General features: G+C 63.1%; 2 protein-coding genes across 2 annotated transcripts in view; both read right to left on the bottom strand.

Annotated features, from left to right (window-relative positions):
• Positions 1-2,973: 2,973 nt before the first annotated feature.
• The window catches only part of TSPEAR (thrombospondin type laminin G domain and EAR repeats), a 34,353-nt gene continuing 11,664 nt past the window's right edge, over positions 2,974-25,662 (bottom strand). Inside the window, exons 3-12 of the mRNA XM_037524769.1 lie at positions 16,966-17,204; positions 15,356-15,446; positions 14,964-15,120; positions 14,234-14,365; positions 13,837-14,063; positions 12,565-12,751; positions 12,005-12,234; positions 5,951-6,138; positions 5,127-5,228; positions 2,974-3,127 (exon numbers count right to left, since the gene is read on the bottom strand). Of these exons, the coding sequence (XP_037380666.1) occupies positions 2,974-3,127; positions 5,127-5,228; positions 5,951-6,138; positions 12,005-12,234; positions 12,565-12,751; positions 13,837-14,063; positions 14,234-14,365; positions 14,964-15,120; positions 15,356-15,446; positions 16,966-17,204 (1,707 nt within the window). The remainder of the gene's footprint in view (positions 3,128-5,126; positions 5,229-5,950; positions 6,139-12,004; positions 12,235-12,564; positions 12,752-13,836; positions 14,064-14,233; positions 14,366-14,963; positions 15,121-15,355; positions 15,447-16,965; positions 17,205-25,662) is intronic.
• On the bottom strand, positions 17,966-18,619 carry LOC119256714 (keratin-associated protein 10-8-like). Its single transcript, XM_037524474.1, has one exon. The coding sequence runs from the start codon at positions 18,617-18,619 to the stop codon at positions 17,966-17,968; it is 654 nt and encodes a 217-aa protein (XP_037380371.1).

The following is a 25,662-nucleotide window of genomic DNA, read 5'->3' as shown; positions in this document are numbered from 1 at the left end:
CCTGGCCCAGCCCCAGCGCGCCCAGCCCGGAGCCGCCGGCCTGTCTGCCTCTGTAGCCGGGGCAACGGCGCGGCCAGGGAGGGCGGGTGCGGGGCGGCTGACGCAGGCCTGGGGACAGGCGCGGCTGACGCAGGCCCCTGCTGTGCAGAGGGGAGGGGCGCGGTGTCAGGCCCCGTCCCTGGGGCTGCCTTTCGCCGGGGCCCACGCTCTGGGAGAGGCGGGAGCGGGGCCCGTGGGGGAAACTGAGGCGCAGAACGGTGAGCCGGCAGGCCCAAGGCGGCGCAGCTGAGACTGCCGGCTGCGGCGTGACCGGCCTCGGGCAGCTGTGGACAGCGAGGCCCAGGCGCTGATGGAGGAGAGGGTGGGAGTCTGGGGAGGACCGTTCGCCTTTACTTCAAGTGGGGCAGCTGCATTCGCCCGGCTTGTAACTGGGGGCCCCAGAGCAGGGGGGCCTGAGTCCCGCAGCTCCCCACCCACCGCTGTGGCAACGAGGCGCTGCTTTCTCCTTCTCCTTTTATAAGGAGACAAAAAAAAGCCAGACCCGAGTCTCTGATGGCCTCAGAGGCCCTTCTCGCCCGGCGGCCCGCACCCCTGCCCCACCACACACTCAGACTCTTGGGGGTCACCACCAGCCGGAAGCATCTCTGGGCAGCTGTGGCCTCCGTGCCAGACCCCCTGGGATTGTCACTCGTGGGCACGTCCAGAATGGGCCCCTGCACAGCCTAGGGCCTGCCCTCCGTCTGCGCCGGGAGCTGGTGCTGGCCTCCCCAGGGCCCTCGGCACCCCACCGGGGCCCTCTCAGCTGGGACCCCTGGGTGTCCACTCCGGACATCGACTCGGGAGATAGAGCGGGCCCTGCGTCTCCCTGCCGCTGAGGTCCCAGGTGGGTGGAGCGGCCAGGCGGGTCCCCAGGCCCTCAGGTGCTTGAGCGAAAGCTCAGCTGCTGACCCTGCCGGGCGCGGCCTCAGCATCGGCCTGTGTGGATGTCACGGTGCTGCCGCCAGGTTGGGGCCTTCCCACCAGCGACTTGCACTGCGGTGAGAGGAGCTGACCTGACCTGTGAGCGCCCTGCCCCCAGCACTGGAGAGGGGCCCTGGTCCTCAAGCAGCCGGGGCACAAGGGTTGCCCCTGGGAGGGGCCTGGACCCCGGGTCATCCCTTGGTGGTGTTGGGGCGTCCTGATCAGGGCTCAGCCTGCTCCCCACCCTGGGTCTCCTCCTCAGCCTGGTCCCGCCCATGGCTGCGGGGCCTCCTGGCTCTGGGTCTGCGGGTGCCCTTCCCACCAGACGGGCGTCTGGCCTGAGCCCAGAGGCGCCCTTGCCGCACCTGTGCGGTGCTCGGCCTTAGGTCCGTCTAAGACGCGCAGCTTTGAGGGAGCCTTGAACGCCCTGGGCGCCGGCCTCTCGGCTCACAGCCTCCGCTCGTCTCTCTAGAACGTGTCCCCGGTTAGGAAAATTCCCTTCTAGAAGCTTTTTATTTCCAGCGTCCGTCACTGGCTTCTCTCGGAGATGCTGACCGGGTGGAGCTGCTTCCCTGGGGAGGTCGGGCCCTGTCCCCTTGCTCCGCGCTCGGTGGCCCCTCCTGGCTTGGGAAGGGTGGGGAGGCCGCAGGGCTGCAGCCGGGCTCCAGCTGGCCCCACCCCGGAGCCGGGAGCTGCTGCACAGGCTCCCTGGGGCGCTTGGCCAGTGCTGTCCAGCAGGCACTGCTGGCGGAGACTCGGGTCTCTGAGGCCCAGAGATGCCCGCAAGCACGCGACGAGCCTGCCCGCCCGGGGGGCCCTGGGGACAAGCCGCAGAGCTCCCCCTTCCTTCTGCATCCCAATTCTGCTCTGATGTTTGCTTCTCCAAAGCAGGGTGAGCCCACCCCAGGCTGCTGCCAGAACCCAGGGATCCCCCAGAACCTGCCCTCCCCGCCGCCACGCCCTGGCCTGAGGCTGGCTATGGGGGCACCCACATACGTGTACCCCGACTCTGGGCTGGACTCGGAGTTATGGGCTCCACACGCATCCCCCTCCTGGGCGGCCCACCTGGTGCCCAACTGGGCAGAGCCACTGCCCTGGCCATGTGAACCTGGGCAGAACCTGGGGTTCCAGACACGCAGAGAGCATAGAAGCCAGGGGACGCCCCCACCCTGGCCTCTCCCACAGGTACCTCCCAACACAGCCCCCTGGAGTAGCCTTGGCCCCAGGCCTGTGGGGGCCATGGCTCCCTCCCCTCTGCCCCATCCCGGGAGGTGGCACCTCAGACTCTGGCAGCCCAGCCACCAAGGAGGCAGGAGACCCCCAGAGGAGGAATCCAAGTTGGGGACCCCACTGGGGAAGCCTCCAGATCCACCTGCTCACCCACCAGCCCACGCACCCCCGACTCCCACTGACCCAAGGGCCTCCCATGGGCGGGACCTCGAGGTTGCAGCAGGACAGGGCATTTGGTCCCTGCCCCACCCCGTGCACTTATGGGTAAACTGAGGCTGGAGGAAGTATCCCCGTGAAGGTGACCCTGCGGGGGGCCCATGGCTGTGGCCGCCACATCCGGGCGTCAGTCCCCAAGGCACGCAGAGGCCATGAGCGTGGTCAGCACATCATAAATATATTTGTGTATCGACAGAAGACAATAAATAGGCGTGTGGAGTCCTGGAGCAGCACAGGCGTGGACGCGTGGACGCAGCCCAGGCCAGGGAGCCACTGCCCGCCGCTCCTGGTCAACCTTCCCTCAAATCGAAGTCCCTGCCGGCCCAGCCCCGGCCTTTGCAGAGCTGTGGCCTCCAGCCTGGACACCGGCCGGCACAGCCGCGATGGTGACGGGGCTGGGGCGATGTCCTCGGACGCTGGATGGCGGCTCCCCGGGCATGTGTCCCCACTGGCCAGGGCCGAGGACATGGACGGCGGCCCTGGAATCCCCCCACACCCCCGGCTCGCTGCCCCGCCCAGGGCAGGGCTTCCTGAGCAGAGTCTGGGTGCAGCGAGGGGTTCCATCTGTCACCCCATCTTCAGCCTCAGGACCCGGGAGCGAGGCTCCTTGGCGCTGGAGTAGACGAGGTAGTAGCCGGCCGCGGTGCGGAAGGCCTCCCAGTCCCGGCAGCCGAAGGTCGGGAGGCTGTGCGCGGCCACGAAGCCCTCGTAGCCCTGCCACCTGCGGGGAGAGGCAGCTCAGGGGCCGTGCCGGGCTGTGGGGCCTACAGGGGCTGTGAGGCACCCACCCTCCAGCAGGTGTGGGGAGCGGGACTAGGAGGGGACTTCGCAGACTATAAAGAGGGAAACTGAGGCAGGGAAGGGTGATGGGCCCATGTCCACCCCCCACCGCCCAGCCCTGAGGCCCCTGGGGCCACCCCGGAGGGTGGGGTGGTGATGCATCGGGCAGATGGGGATGGGGGAGCGAGCCGCCAGGAGGCTGATCTGGCGGGAGCCCCCCGTGCCCCACCGCCCCATCAGCATCGCTGCTCTGCCCTCAAAGGAGCCTGTCCAAAGGCAGCTCCACGTCCAGAGGCAGGTCCACGTCCAGGGGGGCCCAAGCGGGCACTGGCCACTGCACAGGGACTCCAGTTTCCACCCTTTCCAGACAGGCCAGGGTGACGCCTGCCCGCAGGGGGCTGGGGCCCTCGGGCAGCAGCGCGGTGGCCTGAAGAGCGGCAGGCAGGGGTGTCCCCCGGGGAGCAGCCCTGACGTGCGGGTTCTCGGTTTGCTCTTTTTCTGGAAGTTCCTGTTTATAATCTTTTCCCATTTCTCAAAACTAAGCCATCATCTGCTCTGCTCCGTGGGGTGTCCCCCCCGTCCCGCGTGCGGCAGCGACTGGCCCGGCTGCGAGCAGGCCCCTGTCCACACCGGCTCGGACTGGGCGGGCAGCGGCCGCGGGGCCTCCTCGAGGTCGTGTGGGTCCTCTCGGCTTTGCTGCTCAGTACCTGCTGCTGCCTTTTTACATGTCGAATTGGGACCCCGCGGAGCTCATCTTTATACAGCCCCCGAGGCCGGGGGAGGACCTCGCTCTCGTGCAGACGACACCGCCGGGGTGATCTTACGAGCGAGGCCCCGTCCTCGCGGGTGAGCTGGCCCCTGCGGCGGCCGCACCCCCGGCTCTGGCCGCAGCCTGTTCTGTTCGCTGACATGTTGGTTTGTTCTGGCAAACTCCGAGCGGCTTGGCCGGCGCCAGGGCCTCTCCCACTGTTCGTTTTCAAAATTTGCTTGGTCGTCTTTGGAACTTTATTTTCCACGTGAGTTTGTGAGAGCAAGCGAGTGATTTCCCGGTGAGCTCTCGACAGCCAGAGCCCACTCGAGGCGAGACAGACCTGACCAGACCACCTGCTGGGGGGCCGGGCAGCTCGTTCAGGAGACGTTATTGACAGGGAAGCGCCCAGGAGGTCCAGGTCCCCCTCGAAGCTGGACCAGGAGAGCCGGACACTCCCGCTCTCCGGCCACTCAGACCCCAGAAGTCTCCGCAAAGCTCTGCCCCATCAGACTAGCGAAGGGGACCCCCCGGAAAAGAAGCAGTTTCCTGTCCCAGCTGGACGCGAGGCACCCAGGTCAGCCGTTCAGCCGACGGCCAAGCAGAGCAGGGGCCCCATGGGGCCCCCGGGTCAGCCACCGCTAGCAGGGCCACGCCTGGCACCGAGGAAGCGCCAGGGCTGTGGGACCTGGTCATGCCCTCCCTGAGCTGTGGGCGGGCGCCACCCCGCATGCTCTGGGACACCCAGGGGAGCCCAGAAAACAGCAAAGCAGACAGGACACCTGGGTAGAGAGGCCTATTCCCAGACTGGCCGAGGCAGTGCCACCCCTAGACGCCTGAGCCCCACAAGACTCCTTCAGACAAACTACTTGTGGGGTGCGTGGGGGGCGCTCCGGGGGTGTGGGGGTGCCTAGACACACGACTGGCCGTCAGGACGAGCCCAGAGGAGAAGCCTCGTCTGCGCTGCTGCAGCCCCACCAGGCCTCCGACGGGAAGGCCACACCCGTGTGAGGAGGGGCTGCCTCTCGAGGGGGGAGGTCCGCGGAGAGCCCGTGCCGTGGAGCAGGCGTCAGGCCACCGGTCCCTCACACCACACTTGCCGGCGTCCCGGGCTGGACCCGGCGCCCAGCACCTGCCACGTGTCCGCTGGCCCGAGGGTCGCCCCAGGAGGCCGCGCCCTCCAGCCCCTTACCTGTAGATAACACTGTTCACGGAGAAGGAGCTCCCGTTGAAGGAGTTGGCGACCACCAGGAAGTAGTCGTCCCCCACCGAGAAGAACTCCCAGTCCAGCGCGCTGTGGGGACAGGTGAGCGGTGAGGACAGGAACGGGGCGCTGGCCTCAGTCCCGGAACCAGGCTGGGCGCCCCAAAACCCACAGAGGGGCGGGGTCTGAGGGGAGCGGTTCCTGTCACCCGTGAGCCGGTCTGGTCCAGGGAGATCAAGTTATTTGTTTGCTTTTTAAAATTAAAAAAATAGTCGTGACATGCGTCCACCATAGATGCAGCCCCTCCCCCAGTCGGGGCCGCGTGACCCTGCGCCCCGCCCCTGCGTCGCTGACCCCAAGCCTGCGTTTCCCTCTGAACCACGTCGCTTGGTCGGGTGGGAGTGGCCGGTGTCCCTCCACAGAGGGAGGCTTAGTGTGTCTGGACACGCCACCGCGGGGCTATCGGGAGGCCTAGGAGCTCCGGGCAGGAGGGCCAGCTGTGGGCCGGGGCCACTGCTCCGGGGACCAGGGGCCGGGCGGGGCCGTGCCCGGGTGATGCAAAAGATCCCCTGTGACTGGCGACGGCCACGTGTCTCTGAGCCCAATAAAGCCCACGGGGTTATAACCAACGTCTTCGCAGGAGCGAAATCAGACGCCAGCGCGGGTGCGCAGGGCCCGGGGAAGTTGGCGACGGCCGGGGAGATGCCGGCCACACGACCCCCACACCAGGGTCCCCTGCTCGCCCCGGCCCACGGCGCCGCCGCCTCCAGGAAGGCTGCCGGGCTGCCCAGCCGCACGCCCTCAGCCGGCACCTGCAGGTGGGGATCTCCTGGAACTTGACGAAGCTCTGTGCGCTGACGTTCAGCTCGTAAATGACGGAGTTGATGACGTAGGAGTCGTTCCGCACCTGCCTCTCCACGTCGTAACTGTGGCTGTTGGCGACGGCCAGGAAGACCCTCTCTCCGATGTGGAAGACCTCCCAGTCTGCAGCACCAAAGGTCTAGGACGGAACGAGGGCGCATAGCAGGTGGACAGAGGCCCTCGGGCCCCAGGCGGCCACTGATCAGCCCCTGGCTGAGCAGCCCCGCCCCCGCACAACCCCTGGCTTTGTTCACTTTCCCAGGCTCCCCTTTGAAGGGCGCTCACACTTCCCAGGGGACCAGCCGCAGGGTGCTTCCAAGCCTTCTGCACGTCCCCGTTGCCGGGCCGTGCTGCCCACCCCACAAAGTCCAGCTCTGGCATGTGTGTCGCGCCTCCTAGTGGCCAGCTTGGCCACCACGTGTGTCCCCTGGGTGTCCCTTCCTGTGCAAGGTCAGAACAGTCTGGTCAGTCATGGGAGCCCAACCCTGCGAAGTGCCCTTCAGATCAACCAGGAGCAGAAGCTGGGCCACCCCAGCAAGGGCGGGCATCACAAGGAGTGACCGGGCACACCTGAGGGGCCGAGGACCGATGTGTGACAAGGGGCCCCGGATGCTGCTCAGTGGCCACCTTGATAAATTGGAACCACGGCCGGGATCTAGGGCTTGTCTCAATCTCAAGACCAAGTCGTCAAGCAGCTGAGGAGCGCCTGGGGGCAGACTCACAACCCCGACCCTGCACGTTTTCTAGCTTCACCCACCCTTTCCGCGTTGTCCTGCTCCCCTCACACTGAGGCTGTGATTATTCAGTCAATTAAAAGGCCAGGGTCTTGCTCCTCAGCAGCATCCTGCAACCTGCTCCACGACGCCTGTTTGTCAGTGCGCGTTGTCAGCCCAACAGGACGGCACCTCCTCCAGGGAGCCCTCCCGGCTCCTCTAGCCCTAGCTCAGAACTCCAGAGCCACATCTCGGTACTTCTCATGTGTCTCACAACTCCCCTTCCCCGGCATAGGGTCCTGCCTGGGCCCTGCTGGCAGCCCCACCTCGGGGTTCCTTGGCGTCAATCACTCGTCGCCCTCAGGGTGGTTGTGCTGGGACTTCCAGGTTGGGCCTTTACCATATGCAGCGTCTGCAGCTTGAACTACAGAGCTGGAGCACTGTGGGCACTGCTGGGCGCTGTGGGGCCCAGCAGGAGAAGTCGCTGGCCGGCGCCTCAGGGATAGTGGTGGGGCGTGTGGGAAAGGGCCAGAGACATCAGACCCAGGCCTGGGGTCCAAGCCCTGCAGAGCGGGGTGGGGCGGACGTGAAGATGTCCTCCTCGGGGGACCAAGCAGGGCAGGAGTGCCCATCGGAGGCCACGCGGGGAGCAGGGAGAGGCTGGGGCTCCCCTGGCAGAGGCTGGGGTCTCAACGCGGGGTCAGCAGGAAGGACTGGCACTGCCCGTTCCATGGGCTGGCAGCGACCCGGGGTTCCGGCTGTAACGGGGGGAGACAGTGCAGACGCCCCTCCTGCTGGTGACGAGCTCGCGCTCTGGGTGAACAGGCTAAACGCACGCGCGGGGCTCTGGACGGTGTCTCCTGCGGCAGCGGCAAGGGTGCGGCCTGAAGGCAGCCTGTGCGGTGCGGCCTGGGAGGGGAGGCAGCAGCTGTCAGACGGGGAGTCCCGGGTCAGAGCTGGGGTCTCCAGAGTATCCAGAAATGCATGGGGGAATTCCTAGCAGAGAGGGGGCCCCCAGCATCCCCACGTCAACCTCTCTCGAGGTCTTGTCTGACCCTGAGGCACACGTAGGCAGGCGAGATTCCCGGGACCCTCGACAACGGCGGCTGGGGACGTCCCCGAGGTTACACAGCTGGACAGGCAGGCAGGTGAGCCCTGCGGATGCCGACGGACGCCGCGTGGACACTGGTGTGAGCAGACGAGGACTGTGCAGTGACCACGGTGAGCGCCTGTGGGGACCCGCGCGGGGCGGGGGCGGGCGCCCTGGGAAACAAGCCGACGCAAGGCCCGACCCTGAGGGTGGGCGCCCGTGTCCATAACCCGCGGGGGGCGTCTCAGACAACCCGGAGCCGCTGGTGAGCCGGGAGGCAGGTCCGCAGATGTGATGGACCGGACACCTCGGGGAGGAGGCCGGGGCGGGGGCGCCCTGGAGCGCAGCGCGGGGCCTCACACGCCAGCAGGTGGGGTCACGGGGGGTGGGGGGGGGACAGAGATAGGCGGAAAGCGCAGCTGCGTGAGTGATGGCGCCTCTCCGAGCTGGACTAAACACCGGTCGGATCCACGCGGATCAGACTCAAAGCAGGACCCGAGCAGAGCCGCGCGCGACGCTCATGCCAGAGCCGCGGGGAGGCCGGTGCCGGAACGGGGCGGGGCGGGCGGGGAGGCCGCTGGGGCCCGGGTGCTCAGTAGGGAGCTCGGTGTCCCCAGGACAGCTCGGTGTCCCACGGCGCGCAGCCGGGAGCTGGGCTCTGTCACCGCGGAGGCGACTTTCAAAAAGCGCAGGTGACGCCCACTTGCAGAGACGCCCAAGCTGCGGGCCCGTGGGCGCGGCACAGGCGGCACCAGGGTGGGCGGCGCAGGGGCGAGGGCGCGGGGACGGAGTCGCGGCCGACGGGAGGCGTCGTGGAAGGGACCGTCGCCCGCAGGGGCTCGGCGGGGCCTCAGGAGAGCGGGGCGCGGGGGCAGACACTGGGCACACAGCGCCTCACAGGAGACCCGGTCAGCGGTCACCGAGAGCGGCCGTGGGCAGAGGCCCCGGGAGGTGGGAGCGGGGAGCAGGCACTGCACCCCGACGGTGCTGGTGGGAGGCTGGGCCCAGCCGGGCTGAGGCCGCGCTGTTGGGGGGGGCACAGAGAGCTCCAGGCCCTGCCTGCTGCGTGTGTCCAGCTCCTCATGGACACTTGGGCGTGGGCGGCAGCTGCTGGACCCGCGTGTCCCTCTCCTCACTCCCCAGGGCCCCTCCGGTGAGGGGGACGTGGGGCGCTGGGCAGGGCAGGTCCCTGGGAGCCTCACGCTTCCCGCTGCCTGGGTCAGAGCTGGGCGCCTTCCTAAGGGGGAGAATGTGACCTCGGCGCTCAGGTCAGTGCCTGAGGTCTCTGCCCCCTGATCTCTGCAGTGTGGGGGGACAGGGAGACGCCGCCACACGGGGCAGGGCGCCCCGTGGCCGGGAGCAGGGACGGAGGCTCCTGCCGTGTCCAGTGGGGTGGAGACATCCGCGTCCCCAGCAGGGCGGCAGCCCCTTGAGGCTGGGTCCCCAGTATCCAGGGGAACCAGGGATGGAGCCGGGGGGCAGGGGCAGGATGCCGGGGCCGGCTGCGAGAGTCCAGGGTGCCCCTGCTGCCCCAGGCGTCCTAGCCGGCTGAGGCTGGTCCTGCTGCGGGGCTCGGACCGCCCGCCAGCGGGTCTCCTGCTGCAGGCACGCCGGGGGCCGGTGCTGAGGCCACCCGGTCGCTCAGGGATCCGGTGGGGCCTCCCTGGACATCATGTTCCAAGGCGGGCGCCCGCGTTTCTGGCCTGGCCAGTCTCAGAGGCGCTGCCCGCAGGGAAGGCCCTGGGCCGGCGGCCCCAAGTGCAGTTGTCGGGCGTGCACGTTGTCCCTGTGACCAGCAGAGGGCGCCACTGGCCGCCCGTTCTGGAGGCCTAAGGGAGGGAGTTTAAGCAAAAGAACGGGGAGCGCGGGGGGCCTGAGGGCCAGGCCAGGCCAGGCCGCCTGAGGACCCCGAGCTGAGGACGCCTGCACAGGCGTCACTCCCTGTCCCTCTGCGGTGGCTTCTGGGAGCACTTGGGACCCCAGGGCTTTGCACGCCCCCTGGGACTCGCCACAGGCCCGCACGGAGGGGCGTCCAACGCCCCAGCCCGCCACCTCCAGAGACGCACCAGAAGCCACGCACACGCCAGCACATGCCAGCACAGCCAGCACAGCCAGCTCACATGTGCACACGCCAGCACACGCCAGCACAGCCAGCTCACATGTGCACACGCCAGCACACGCCAGCACAGCCAGCTCACATGTGCACACGCCAGCACACGCCAGCACAGCCAGCTCATGCGTGTGCATGGACACGGGTGCACACACCCCTCCTCCCACCCCCACTCCGGGCTCCCCGCTAGCCGCGAGCACCTGACGCCCCATCGGGCCCAGTGCGACCTCCTGGGCTCCCTGGAAGCCAAGAGTGGGGTGTGCCAAGAGGCTGTGGCAGCTGCGGGCTCTGGGGGCACAGGCGGGGCCCCGGGCCAGGACGGCGAGGGGGGACCGGGACAGCCCGGCGGCCGGCAGGGGTGGGGCCGGTGCGTGGGACCTGGACCGGGGCGGAAAAGCCCACATCAAAGGGCTCCACAGAGCACTCGCGGGAGCAGCCCCCCCAGGGCGGAATTCCCCCGGAGCCCAGACCCCCAGCCGCCCGGGCCAGGACCCCCATCCGGGCGGCGGCGTTTCCGGCGGGACCTGACAGCTCCCTGGGCGGCACCGTCATCGGGGCTCATGGGGCTCAGGCTTTGATGGGACAAAACGCGGGGTGCCTCTGTGGTCTAGGAGCGGGCAGGGGCGTCCTGCAGGAGGAGCGCGCAGCCCCAGGGCCTGCACCGCCGCTCCCGCTGGCCCGTGAAGGCGGCGAGAGCCCGGCCAGGCGGTGGGGCAGCCAGAGCTTCCAGGCGACCCTCCCGCCCCCAGCAGAACCCCCAGACCTGCTGCTGCCCCGCTGCCTGCTCAGAGCGCCCGCTGCACCCCTCCGCCCCGCCAGGCGCCTCCCAGCCCCGCCCCCACAGGCCTCCAGCCCCTCGCCCGAACCTCTGCTGCCCTTGGTGGTCACCTCCTCCAGACTTGCCGCCAGCCCCGCCCACCTCCCGCAGCCTGACCCCAGGAGATGGCCCAGCCGGGCACGGGTCCCCGACCTGGGCTCCTACCCCAGGGCCCCGCGGCCACGCCCCTGGCCTGGACTCTGCCCAGGAGAGCCCTGGAGCTCTCAGAGAGGAGGGGACCCCCCAGAGGCACGGCAGCCCCCACGCCTGGACCGCACCCTCCCGGCCCCCAGGGCGTCCTCTGCCTGGGGTGCAAGCTGCCAGCACAGCACACACACACAGTGCACACACAGTGCACACACAGTGCACACAGCACACACACAGCGCACGCACACAGCGCACACACAGCACACACACACAGTGCACACACAGCACATGCACACAGCACACGCACACAGTGCACACACCGCGCGCACACACAGTGCACACACACAGTGCACACACAGCACATGCACACAGTGCATGCACACAGCGCACACACAGTGCACACACACAGCACACACACACAGCACATGCACACAGCACATGCACACAGCGCACACAGAACACACACACACAGCGCACACACACGCGACTGCCAGGGTCCCGGGCTCTCTGGCCTCAGCACAGCCCTGAAGACGTGCCAGCCCCAGCGGCAGCCACACCCAGGTCCAGCGGGGCCTGGGGCAGCCCCATGCGGGGGCGGAGTGCGTGGGCAGGGCCCATGGCCCCCGGGTGCTGTTTGATCAGCTGTCAGGGCCGTCCAGGCTTGTCTTAATGTCGCTTCCTGGGGAGCTGCCCTGACAGGCAGACACGCCGCGGCTGCCCCCGACTGGCCTTGATGACTCTGAGGCCGGTGGGCAGCGGCCGGCTGTGCCCTGTGGTCCTCTGGGTCACAGCCCACGCCACGCACCAGTCTTGGGGTCGGAGCTGCCTCTCCCCTGAGGACTGGGGAGCCCCGTCCAGGCCTCACCATCCTCCTTGACTTCGAAACTCTGCCTGCACGACCCCGGCTTGCCCCAGGGGGGTGGTGCGTGTGGAATGTTCTGAGAGTTCTCGGTCACCCGGCCACCAGCCCCTGTACCGCCTGTGTTTGCTGGACACCCCAGGCTGCAGTGGCCGGTGCCCGCAACGCTTGCCTCCAGGCCGCAGGCGCCCCCACCCGCTCATGGGTCAAGAAGCCGCTCACGTGGCAGGGGCGCCCAGTGGGGGGGCTTGGCCCGAGGGTCTCCTCACCAGGAAGGACTGGAAGAGCCGGAAGGAGCCCACCAGCCAGATGTACAGGTGGGAGTGCAGCTGCGTGGACGTGCCGTTGAAGGCGTTGGCCACGGCCAGGAAGGAGTAGGGCCCCACGGTGAAGAATTCCCAGTCGTAGGCGCCCGAGGTGGCGATGGTCTGGTTGGCCTCGAAGAGCCGCGTCCGCGGGTTCCACCTGTAGATGACGCTGTCGACGTTGTGGTTGTCGCCTGGAACACCAAGGGCCCGAGGTCTGCACTGGGGGGTGCCGCGCCAGCGACTGTCCAGCCTGCCCACCCCACATCCTCCAAACGCGGGGGCCGTGGCCGTAGCCGGCCTCCCCCTTGCTCAGGCAGACGCCTCCCGGCCAGGGGAGGCCAGTGAGCTGCTGGTCAGTTGAGAGCGCAGGTGAGGCCGCCCGTGCCGGGGGCCAGCGCCGCGCCCAGCCCCGCCCACTCCCCCGCACAGGGGCCCGAGCCCAGGACGGGCGGGAGGGGACCCTGGTTTCTAGTAGGATGAGAAGGCCCCGCCCGGGCCCCCTACGGGCTCGCCTGGCCTACCTTCCCGGTGGTTGGCCACGGCCAGGAAGTGCTCCCCGGCCACCTGGAAGGCTTCCCAGTCGCGGGCGCTGTGGGTGGCCACTCGCTGGTAGGGCGCGAAGCGCAGCCTCCGCGGGCTCCACTTGTAGATGACGGAGAATTCCTGGCCCTGCTCGTTGGGCTCGAAGTTGGCCACGGCCAGGAAGACCTGCAAGGCCCTGCCGCTCGGTCTGGGCCCGGCTGTGTCCGCGCCCGCCTGGGGGACGCAGGCTGAGCTGGGCCGCGACCCCCATTGCGCTGACCTCCCGCGCTGGCGCCGGCCCCCGTGCCCATCTCCAGAGCCCAGGCAGGAAGGGCCAGAGCCCGGATCTTCTCCACGAGGGGTGGGCGGGACCCTGGACGCCCTGACCCCGCGGGCACCCCCCGCCCCGGCACTGTCCTCAGGGGTGGCCTCCAGGGCCAGGCACACCCCAGGCTCTACCCAGGGGGACGTGACTGGACGGGAACGGCCAGCAGCCGCGCGGCGTGGTGGCAGCCCCTGGACGAGCCCTGCCCGCGCAGGCGCAGGTGTTCCCCTTGTTTTTCTGAGCTTCCCAGTTTTTCTTAGATGTGGTTGGATTTTTAACGACAATAAAACTCTTTAAAACATCACCAACCAAAGCGTGACGTGGGCAGCCTTGGGAGCACGTCCCTCTGCCCACCGTGCTGTCCCTGCGTGGGGGCAGGTGAGGTGGGCAGGTGGGGGCAGGTGGGGGCGAGGAGAGGGGGGTAGGTGAAGGGGGCAGGTGAGGGGAAGGTGAGGGGGGCAGGTGAGGCGGGCAGGTGGGAAGCAGATGAGGGGGCAGGTGGGGTGGAGGTGGGGGCAGGTGAGGAGGGCAGGTGGGGGGCAGATGGGGGGGCAAGTGAGGTGGGCAGGTGAGGGGGGCTGTGTTCCCTGTGTTGGCGAGAGCCTGGGTATGGGCAGACGCCCCAGGACACTGCCTTCTAGAGTTGGGGTGCAGAAGCACGGGCCACAGGTGCCATGTGATGGGGCCCCCCTGAGGGAAAGGGTGCCTGGGGCCCAGCCCTACCCCCTGCCATGGCCCGTGTCCCGGGGCGGGTCCCGAGGGGAGCTGGTGGCTCTGGCCACGTGCCGGGTGGCTCTGACCCAGCAGGTCGTGCCGGCCTCGCGTGGGCGTCTGGGTCTCCGCTCCAGCCGGGGGCCCGGGCAGTGCTGAGGCGAGGGCCTCGTCCACTCCGCCTGGCGGGCGGCCCCGTGGCGTGGCCCAGATGGAGCGCGGCCGCGGCACTCGCCTTCCTCCCGATGGTGAAGTGGCGCCAGGACTGCGCCTGGTGCGTGGGGATCTCCTGGAAGGCGGTGAACTGGCCGTCCGTCCACCTGTAGATGGCCGACCTGGCCCTGCGGTTGGCGGTGGCCACGAAGAGCCCGGCCTGGGGGATGGCGAAGACCTCGATGCCCAGCGTCTCCGAGGTGGTGTGCAGACTCTGGTGCTCCTCCACGTAGTCTAGCTTCTCTTTGCCTTGGGAGAGACGGGGCTGGGTCTCCCTGGCCTGAGACGGTCCCCGCCCCGCCCGCTCCGGCGCCCCACCGGGGCTGAGCTCCTGGCCCTCGGGGGACAGGTCGGTGCCCGGGGCCTGCTGGCTCCTGCTGCGGTGGGTCCTGGGGCCAAGGGGCCGACGTCCCGCTCACCTGTCAGCACGGAGACCCAGCGGCTGCCCACACACAGGTACAGCCCCCTACGGCCGGCGTCCAGCCAGAACTGGGTGTCCTCCATCTTGGTGCACGGGGGCTGGGCGCCCAGCGTCACTTTCAGGTCAGCTTCTGGGGGGCAAGGGACAGGCCAGTGCACAGTGTGCCCCAAGAAAGATGTCGGAGATCCCCAGCCCTGCCGCTCCACACCGGGCGCTGGTGCACTCTGCGGTCGGCCACACCTGTCTGCTGTCCACCACCGGGCCACAGTGACCACGGCACGGCTAGCCCCAGCTCTACAGGCTGGCCGAGTCATGGAGCCCAGTGGCCTGAGGCCCACGCCAGCTCCAGGCTCCCCAGCCATGGCAGCCAGGGCCCCGCCTCCCAAGAGCACCCCCAGACATGGCCGGTGCCTCGGGGAGGGGACGCCCGTCCAGGACTAGATGGCCGCTGCCTGTCCAGGCAGGCAGACCCCCCCAGCCAGCAGGGCCGCATGCCCCAGGCCCAGTGTGGGTCGGGATTCTGTGCGCTGCACAGCAGGGGGCTAACCCCCTCCGTGGACTTCGCCTCGGGAGGACGCAGACCCAGCGGAGGCAAGCAAAGCTGGGGTCTCTGGGGGGGTCATGGACGACAGGAGCCCCAGGTCAGGCCTGCGGGGCTTGGTGTGCGCGCGGCAGGCAGCCACTCAGGAAGCAGGACAGCGTGGCCTGCATGGGGTGCAGCGACTGACCATAGGTGTGCTTCAGCACCTCGTTCTCCTCCGGCCTCCCCGGGAGGCCCTGCAGGATCGGGGGGATGGACAGCGTGGCCAGCTCGGCGCTCGTGCAGGGGCACAGCCTGGGCGTGGCGTCCGAGCCGGGCAGCAGGACCAGCTGCCGCAGTAGGCCCTGCGGAGAGAGGGTGGCCGTCCAGTCCCGCCGTCCAGACCGGGGCAGGGGGCGGGGGTGGGCTCCGGAGCCGCGCGGGCAGGGCTGTGGCACAGCGGGGACGAGTGTCAGGGCAGAGCACATGCGGAGGCCAGACGGGCATCAGCAACTCCCCTGCCCCGTTCTGCTGCCCCTCCTGACCCGCACATGGCAGAGCTGGGCGACGGGCGGGCAGCACCCCCCCCCCCCCACTAACCGTGAACAGGCCTTTGGTTCTCCTCCGGCTGCCAACAAAGAACCGGGCTCCGCGCACGGAGAGGGAGGCAGGGAACGACACGTCGGCTGTTCTGGAAGCACCGGGGACAGTGTCAGGACGGCCGGCCCAGGCCGCCCCCGCTCGTGTGGACATGGAGGGCGAGCGCGCCAGGCTGAGGGGCCTGGAGCCACTGCAGGAAGCAGCAGGCCAGTGCTCACCCACAGAGGCCGCCCCCCACTCGGGGCATGAGCCAGGGCGGGCATTGTCTTCCCACCCCCTCGCCACATGGGGGCGCCGGTCAGGGCCGCCCCGCTAGCCCAGAGGCCTGCACTGAGCATGGCCCCGTCTCCAAACAGCTCCCACAGAGATTTCCAGTGACTGTGAATCTGGGGGTGCCACTCCCCAGGAGGACGGTCTCCACAAAAGGAAGGGTTCAGTGCCTCTGCTCAACCTCACGGAAGCTTTGGGCGGCTTCTACCTGCATAGGGGCCCAGTCACCCCCCTCTCAGGCCACAGTGGTGCCAGGGCAGGACAGCATGTGCCTGACTGGTGGTCCCGAGGCTGTGGGTCGGAACTGGGGGCTGCATCCGGGATGGGGGAGCTGTCCGGGCCCCACAGGCCAGCCGCACCGGTGTGCTGCCGCTGACCGGCCAGGCCAGCTCCAACCCCGTCCCCCAGAGTGCTCTGTCCCTGCCTGACCACGGCCTCCGAGCTGAGGGCCCCGCAGCTCCTGCCTGGCCCCGGCAGCTGGCCTGGCGCCTCACCGCCACCCACCCGGCCTCCCGCGCCCCTCACAGAGATGCCTCCGCTGGCGGGGGGACACTTTCTCGAGGACCGGGGATGCAGGACCCCCGTCCCGCAGCCGCCACTGGCCGGGCCTTGCGGTGGGTCCCCAGCCTGGCCTGTGCCCGGGTCTCGCCCAGCATGTCAGTCCACTCCCGAGGCCTGGGCGCCGTGTACAGGACGTCCACTCCAAGATCCTCCCTGCCCGGGGCCCCACGAGGCATCCCAGAGCCTGGCAGAGCCCGTGCGCAGCAAGCCGGGCTTTCCAGAGCCCTCGGCGCGGCACCCTCAGTGTCCCCGCTGCCCAGGGGCCTGCACTGCTCAGCAGAGGCCAGGTGGGGTCTCTGGGCACGGCCATGCCCTGCTCTGGGGCGCCACGAGGGTGTTGGGGGAGGTGCATGCCGAGTCTCCTCCCTGGGGGCGTCTCGAGAGCAAGGCATAGGGTCCTGGGGCACATGGGAGGGACACCGCGGGCTGTGCCCAGGCCTCGGGGTCACCCTGCTTGTGGCTGGCGTAGGGGAGAATGTTTGTCCCTCACCCCAGCTTGGCCAGAGGCCACCGGCAGAGCCCTGGAGCAGGTCTGGGCTGGGGTTGGGGTGCAACTGCCCGGCTCGGCCTCTTCCCCGGGCGTTTATGGGGCAGCGCCCCTGCAGTGCCGCTGCAGCCAAGCGGGACCTGCTGGCACGTGCCCCCGCCTCAGCCTCGGGGGGACTGGCATCCATGACCCCAGCCCACACCCCATGCTCTCCCGCCGCAAGTGCCCGGCCAGCGGCTCCCAGGCTGGACTCTAGCCCCCGTGGTCAACACCCCCCGACCCGGGCACCTACATGTCCACCGGCCGGCCACAGTCTGCCGTGAGTGAGAAGGAGCCTTCGGCCACGGCCAGCACCAGCGTGTGCCACCGGCCGTCGGCCAGCGCAGGGCTCCCGAAGGACACGCGGGTCTGCCAGGCGCCGGCCGCCGCCTCGCTCAGGAAGAGGAAGTGCAGCCGGCGCGGCGAGAAGCGCAGGCCCAGCAGCAGCGCGTCCTGCTCCTCCGCCAGCACCGTGAGCAGGTACTCGTTCTTCTGCAAGAGACGCTCAGTGAGGGCCGGCGGCCAGGAGGGCTGGGGGACCGGGGTCGTGAGGGGCAGGTGAGGGCGGAGCAGGGGGCAGCTGGGCCAAGAGTGTGGGGCAGGGGAGGGAGCAGAGGAGGGGAGGGCAGGTGTAGGGCAGGGGACAGGTGGGGGTTGGCTGGTGACGGCAGGGGTAGGGAGGGCAGCCTCGGGTCGGGTGCGTAGTCTGGTAAGGCCCGGTGCACCCCTCTCCAGGACGCCCCCAAAACCCCAGCAGCAGCATCTGGAGGGACCACACCAGCTGGCAGGCCGCATAGGAGCCACTGAGAAGGCCTGCCCCCCACGGACCCCGGGGACTCAGGCTCCTGCCCTTTGGGGCCTCTCAGGCACCTTCTCCAGGCTCCTGGGGCTGCAAGAGGCCAAATCCAGTCAAACCCACACGACCCCCCCAAGGAGACCAGAGGAAGCAGCGCATCAGCGTGAGTGAGTTTATTGGGCACCCAAGGGTGCCGGCAGGTGGGAGTGGAGGCCAAGTGGCCCGAGAGGAAAAACAGGGAGGGAAGGACAGGTGGCCCCGAGCAGGTGGGCAGCCTCCTGGGAGGCAGGAGCCGGGGAGCAGCGAGGCAGGCTGCTGGGCCCAGGAGGCCTGGTCAGGGCCACGCAGATGTGGGGGACCCCGTCCTGAGGGGCAGGAACCCGACCGGAGTCAGGGCTGGCTGTGGGGCAGCTGGGAAGCTCACATTCACAGGGGGAGCCCTCGGGGGACAGGCCGGTCAGCAGCAGGCGGGGCGGGGGCACGCGGGCCGGCAGAGCAGGGACATGGAGGAGGCCCCGCGGCAGCAGCCGGGCTGGCAGGAGGGGCCGGGGGCGCAGCAGGCGGGTTTGCACACGGGGCGGCAGATGAGGGATACGCAGGAGGAGGGTTTGCAGCAGGGCGGGGGGCAGGGGCTGGGCTGGCAGCAGGAGGAGGCCGAGCAGGGGGAGGACCCCGAGCAGACGGGCACACAGCAGGCGGGCTTGCAGCAGACGGGTGTGCAACACATGGGCGTGCAGCAGACGGACGTGCAGCACATGGGCTTGCAGCAGACAGGCGTGCAGCAGGCAGGTGTGCACGAGACAGGCGTGCAGCACATGGGCGTGCAGCACATGGGCGTGCAGCACACGGGCTTGCAGCACACGGGCATGCAGCAGGCCTGCTGGCAGGGGGAGCAGCTGCAGCACGAGGGCTCGCAGGAGCTGGACCCGCAGCTCACCGGGGCGCACATCAGGGTCTGGCAGGAGGCGGGGGCGCAGCAGCTGGGGGTGCAGCTGGGGGGCTCGCAGCAGCTCTCGGGGTAGTCGTCCCCTTGCCAGGAGGACTCGGGCAGGCAGACCCGGCTGCCGTAGCTCAGGTCGCTGGAGCAGACGGACAGGGTGGAGGCGGCCATGTTGTGTGGCTGGAGGGGGGAGGGTGCGTGTGTGAGTGTGAGTGTGAGTGTGAGTGTTTGTGTGGAGGTGCCTGGGGCTGCCGGGTTTTATACCCCTGGTCCAGGATGTGTTTTCCGGGCATCCACCTGGCCCCGTCCTTCCTTCCTTGTTGGTGTTGTGACTGAGGCTGGCGCCCTCGTTACTTCAGGTTTGTTTACAGAGAAGAGGCCACTGCTTGTAAAACGCCATCGGGGTTGAGGCTGGGGTGACCCCTGATCAGCGTTTGGTTCTGCGGGTAAACACCTGTGCAGCATCTACTCCCAGGTGCCCTGCCCACTGGCTCTGCTGACGTGCCCTGCACGTGAGGGGAGGCCTGGCCCCGGGCTGGGGTGGAGGAAGGAGGCAGCCCTCACAGCGCAGGGCAGGGCACACCACAGACGACTCCGGAGAAACAGAAGCTTTCAGAAGAGCCGGCGTCCGCCAGCAGGATTCCCAAGAGGGAGCCGGGAGGAGCACAACCCACAGAGCCCGGGGGACGCTTGGCTTCAAGTTTGGACCAAAACTGTGAGGGGAGGGGTGGAGCGGGGCATCCGGCACTCCCGACGTGGCCAGCCTCCCCTGCTCTCAGGCCTCAGGTGCCAGAGACGGTGGAGACAAATCTTCATCTGAGAGAAAAGCCCTATTGACCTCCCCGGATCCACGGGTGCGGGACGAACGCCTTCTCCGGAACACACTCGACACCCGGAAAACTGCCCTTTCAAGTATCCGTGGGGGCTTCTCAAGTGCTGGGGGCCTCGACCAGAGCAAACCCGATGGGAGACAGAACTCCAGAGAGAAGATCAAGAAAGTCGGTCCAAAGCAGAGGAGGGTCTTCAAGACGAAGAAACACAGGGCTGACCCCTGAGCCGGAGCAACTGTGATTCCTCACCTCCCCCTTTGTTTTGCACATAAACATCCAGTTGTTCCTGACACTCTTCTGCCTCACTAATTCATCTCTGCTCTTTCCTCAAGAGCCAGCACCTGCTCGGTGCAGGTCCGTTGCTCCGTTCTCTCAGCCGCCTGTGCACCTGGCCTCTCCACCATTACACTGCCCGGTCACTATAGCGTTATAGTAAAACTTAAAATCGGGGAGTATAAATCCCCCAACTTAGTTCTTTGCTTTCAACTTGTCCTGGTCGTTTGAGCACCACTGCTTTTCCAAATAATTTTAGTCAGCTTGTTGATATCAACAAGGAAAAACTTCCTGCTGAGATTTTTTTTTTTAAAGATTTATTTATTTATTTATTTATACAAGCACTGGGTACAGTCAGAAGCACAGGAGGGTGAGAGAATTCACCAGAGCCAGAGCAGGGAGCAGAGCAGGCAGAAGGACTGAAGTACACTGCTGAGGGGAGCAGCGGGCGGCAGGAGAGGTCTGCGCGCCATGCGGGACCCTCGCCAGTGGCCAGGGATTGAACTGGCGCTGCAGAGGCTGCGGGCAGCTTCTCAACCCAGTGCTCAACCGCTGCGCCACGGGGAGGCCCCCTGCTGAGATTTTGACTGAGATGGCCAGGAATTGATAGATCTATGGGAGGGGGCCACCGTCCTAACTGCACTGAGTGTTCCAGCCTGTGAAACTGGTTCGGTTCCTTATGTCTCATTTGATTTCTTTCAGTGGTATTTTTTGGTTTCCCATTGACTGTGGTGTTGACTTTAGGTTTTTATAGATGCTTCATATCAGAGTAGGAGTTTTTCAACTATTCTTAGTTCACTGTAAGCACTTGTAAAAATCAAAGAGGAAGGAATTCTTCTTACCTTATTCTTTGAAGTCAGCATGACCCTGATAACAAAGCCAGATCAAGACACTACAAGAAAACTGCAGATATCCCTTGTGAACACTGATAATAAAATCCTCAACAAAATACTAATGAGTAGAATTCAGTAGCATGTTAAAAGGATGGCAACTGTGACCAAGCAGGATCTGCTCCTGGAATGCAAGGATGGTTCTACATATGCAATTGATCAATGTAATTAATATATCACATTAAACAGAGTGGAGGGAAAAATACACAATCATCTCAACGAATACAGAAAAAGCATCTGACAAAATTCCACATGCTTTCATGTTAAAAACACTCAACCATCTAGGAATACAAATCTGTTTGCAGATATGATCTTGTATATAGAAAATTCTAAAGATTCCACCAAAGATCGAATTCAGCAGAGTGTAGGATAAAAGTGAGTACACAAATATCAATTGTATTTCTACACACAGTGAACAATCCAACAAAGAGGGTATTCCACTTACAATAATAATTCTGTTTACAATAGCATCAAAGGGAATAAAATACTTAGGAATTACCCTAAACAAAGAGGTAAAAGGCTTGTACAACAGAAACTATAAATCATTGCTAAAAGACAGTAAAAAGACATAAGTAAATGGTAAGACATCCTATGCTCATGGATTGGAAAACTTAATATCTTAAGACATCAACACTATCCAAAGCATTAACAGATTTAATGCAATTGCTATCAAAACCTCAATATTTTTTGTAGAGAAAGAAAAACTCATTCTAAAATTCATATGTAATGTCAAGCATCCCCCGAAAAGCCAAAACAAAACTGAAAAAGAGCAAAGCTCAATGAGTCATACTTCCTGATTTCAAAACCTATTACAAAGCTAGAGTAATAAAAACAGTGTGGCACTGGACTACAGTGAGACATATACACCAATGGAGTAAAATAGAAACCCAGAAATAAAGCCTCACACATTGGGTCAAATCATTGCTGACAATGGCACCAAATGTATTCCATGAAGAAAAGATGATCTTTTAAATACGTGGAGCTGGGAAACCTTGATATCATGCAAAAGAAAGGAGTTGGACCCTTATCTGTCACAATTAACAAAAGTTAACTCAAACTAGATCTATGGCCATTAATGCAAAACCTTAAACTAAAAAACCCTTAGAAGAAAACATGAAAGTTTCATGACTTTGGATTTTGTTATGATTTCATGGATATGATACCAAAGGCACAGACAACAAGAAAATTACACAGCTTGCACTTCATGAAAATGTTAAGTATTTTGACGTCGAGTATTTTGGTATCAAAAGACAATAACATCAGAAATAAAGGCAAACTAAAGAATGGAATAAAACATTTGAAAATCATTCCATCTCACAAGGAATTAATATCCAGAATGTATAGAGAACTCCTAAAGCCAAAATACAAACTCCCAGATTAAAGAATGTGCAAGGGCTGGAATAGACTTTTTCCAAATATGTGAAATGATTAATAAGCACATGAAATCAGATGCTCAATGCCACTAATCATTAGATAAACGCAACTCGAAAGTGCATTAGTGAGACCATCCGGTATTTTTCTTTTCCTTTCTGGCTTATTTCACTGAGCATGATCCCTTCTAGGTCTCACTCATAGCAGGAGTTTAGAAAACCTAAACAAGAGACCAGGAAAAAGACCAATTATAATATAGAAAAAATCAAAATCAACAAGCAACTATAAACCAGAGACACACTACAGGGTGGGGGGGAGAGGAGGGATTGGGGTCAAAATAAGGGGGGTGCAATTGTATGGGGACTGTAACCAAGATAAAAATGCATACATTGGGCCTCCCCGGTGGCGCAGCGGTTGAGCGCTGGGTTGCGAAGCTGCCCGCAGCCACTGTGGCGCCGGTTCGATCCCCGGCTGCTCCCCAGCCACCGGAGGAGGGTCCCATATGCGCAGACCTCTCCTGCCGCCCGCTGCTCCCCTCAGCAGTGTACCTCGGTCCTTCTGCCTGCTCTGCTCCCGCTCTGGCTCTGGTGAATTCTCTCACCCTCCCGCGCTTCTGACTGTACCCAGTGCATGTATAAACAAAACAAACAAACAAATAAATAATAAATAAATAAAAAATGCATACATTATGCAAAAATGAAAAATGATGTAAGAAATATATATATAAAAAGTGCAACTAGGTAGCATCTCACATCTACCATGAGGTCTACTACATGTACACACATGTATGTACGTGTGTGCATGTGTGTATCTGTGTATAAAGTAAGAGTTGGTGAGAATGTATAGAAATTAGAACTTTTGGGCACGGCTGTTGGGGGTGTCATATGGTACAGAAACTGCGGACATGAATCTGATACGATCCAGTAATTCTACCAGGTTTGTACACAAAAGAGTGGAGAGCAGGATCTTGAAGAGATATTTGTAAACTCATGTTCTCAGCAACATCACTCACAATAGCTAGCGGTTGGAAGCCACACAGGTGTCCACTGGGGGGTGAACAGATGAGCAAAATGCAACGTATGAGGATTAACCATAAGGTTAATCCTTAGCCTTAAAAGGTAGCAAGTGCTGATGTCAACACGGGTGACTCTTGAGGACATCAAGATAGACAAGTGGCCCCCATCGGACACACACCCTCTGGTCGTGCTCACGCGTGTGCTGTAGACATGGGAAGTAGAGCGGAAGTTCCCACGGCGGGCCAAGGGAGGTGAAGGGGTTACTGTGCAAGGTGTGAAGTTTTGGTTTTCAGCATGAAAAGTGGCAACAGTAAGCAGCCGCTGCATACCACCACATGCATGTTTAGCACTGAAAGTGGCCCATTTCCTATTATGTGTATTTTGCCTTGATTATCAAATAAGAAAAAGAGGAAATGAGTCACCGGGACATGAAAGGACATGGGGGAAACGTGAATGCATGTTACTAAGTGAATGAAGCCCCACTATAGAGGCCCCACGCTGTGCCAGACTGTGCTATGCTGTATTTTTCGTTCTGGAAAAGAAGAAATGATGGAGACAGTGTAAAGATCAGTGGCTGCCAGGAAGTAGGAGGAGCAGGGAAGACTTTAGGGCAGGGAAATGGTGCTTGTGTGAACTATAAGTGTCCATATATGTCATCATCCATGTGTCAAAAATCCATAGAAAGTACAGTACTGAGGATGACGCTTCATGTATGATGGTCTTTGGCTGACCCGGATGTGTCAGTGTGAGTGGATTGATTATGACAAGGTATCATCTTTGTAGCAAATGCACCACCATCATCAGATGTAGGCAGAGGCGGGTTAGGCATGCATGAGACCAGGGTGACCCGGGGACTTGCGCGCTCATGGCTCAGTTTTGCTGTGAACCTAAAATTGCTCTAAAATACATTATTAGATAGACACTGATATTGGACTATCATGGTTGTCTGATTTTTCCCTGGATGAGTTTTGGTAGCTTGTGTCCCGAATGAGGAAACCTCTTTCATCTAATCGCCCAATACGAGGGCAATGTTTTGTGTGTTCCTCTAATATCTGTGGGGTCCACAGACTTCCGTCCTCTTCCATCCTTGATATCAGTGTCTTTTTAAAATCTTTTTCTTATCCTGTCTGCCTTGAGTTTATCAAATGTTTTATCTTTTAAAAAAATAAGGGTTGTTTTCATTATCTCTATTATTTTCGCTTTCATTCATTTCTAGTCTTGAGCATTTCACTCTCTATCTGCTTTGAGTTTAATATACTCTTGTTTCATCATTTATATAATTTTTAAAAGATTTATTTATTTATGCATACAAGAGCTGGGGTACAGGCCGGAGATGAAGGGGGGTGAGAGGATTCACCAGAGACAGAGAGGGGAGCAGAACAGGCAGACGGACTGAAATACACTGCTGAGGGGAGCAGCGGGCGAGTCAGGAGAGGTCTGCGGCGCCCTGTGGGTAGCTCCCTGGCCAGATGGGAATCAAACTCATGCTGCAGAGGCTGCGGATTACTTCATAGTGCGGTGCTTAACCCCTTGTGCCACCAGGGAGGTCCTGTTTTATCATTTAAATTTGACTTTCTTTTTATTTGAAGTGCATTCCTTGAGGCAACATCTTCGGGGTGTCCTTTTGTCCAACTGGAGGGTCTCCTTTCTGCTCCTGCAAGTTAATACTCTGGCCATTATTTTTACACTGAGCTTCATTTTCAACTCTCTGTGTTTCTGCCTTCAAGTTCACTTGCCTTTTCTTCTGCAGTGTCTATTCGGCTGTTAATCTCCTTTTCACTCAGACTTCGTGGTTTCTCTCTGGGTGTTCTCTTTGTATCTCCTTCAGCCTTCCTCATCTTTCCTTGAAGGAGCACCAGCCTTCTCTCCAACTCCCCCAACAGGGGAGTATCGTCATGACTTCTAATTCTGTGAACTGCAGCATTTCTGACTTGGGTTTGAAGGGTTGGTTTTATAGCTATGACGGGTTGTGCTTTCCTGCCTCTCTGCACGCCTGGTGATTTTGGAGCAGATGTCTGGAATTTTAATTTCAACTTGCTGAGTGCTGGAATGTTGACTTCCTCTGAATATTCTCCACTTTGTTCTAAGATGTAATTATTTACATAGAAGTGGCTCTTTCTTGGAAATTTGCACAGCAGGAGCAGCAGGAGAGCCGCTGACTCACCACTGAGGCTGTGTCTGAGGAGCCCACCATGCTGGGGGATGACAGCGCTGCCCCAGGCGGGGGGCACACATGCAGGACCCGGCTCTGGGCAAGAGGCCACAGTTCCCTGCTCCCCATCTCAGTGTGACACGTGTGTGCTGCATCACCCCCAGAGCCTTGAGCACCTGGCAGGGGAGGACGAGTGTGAGAGCTTGGGGGGACACCAGGCCCAGGCCCCTGCAGGCACGCTGGGGAGACCCCGGACCAGCGTCCTGGCAGACGGCTCTGGTGTGCCCCATGGGACCATGCAAGGGGACAGGCCCCTGGACACTGTGTAGCTGACCGGCTCCAGGGAAGCCCAGGTCAGGCCATGCAGCATCGGCCTCCCTGGGCCTGCCCTCCACGGACTCCCGGGACTCAGGCCCCTGCCCTTTGGGGCCTCTCAGGCACCCCAAAGGGTGCCTCTCGGGCACTCTCAGGTCTCTTCCAGGCTCCTGGGGCTGCAGGAGGCCAAGTCCAGTCAAATCCATGGGCCCCCTCAAGGAAACCAGAGGAAGCAGTGCATCAGCATGAGTGAGTTTATTGGGCACCCAAGGGTGCCGGCAGGTGGGAGTAGAGGCCAAGTGGCCCGAGAGGAGAAACAGGGAGGGAAGGACAGGTGGCCCCGAGCAGGTGGGCAGCCTCCTGGGAG

This window comes from Talpa occidentalis, unplaced genomic scaffold (assembly GCF_014898055.3).
Source record: "Talpa occidentalis isolate TD23 unplaced genomic scaffold, MPIMG_talOcc4v2.1 talOcc4.4, whole genome shotgun sequence".
In the NCBI taxonomy this organism is placed as follows: domain Eukaryota; kingdom Metazoa; phylum Chordata; class Mammalia; order Eulipotyphla; family Talpidae; genus Talpa; species Talpa occidentalis.
This window is presented reverse-complemented; position numbering and strand designations above follow the sequence as displayed.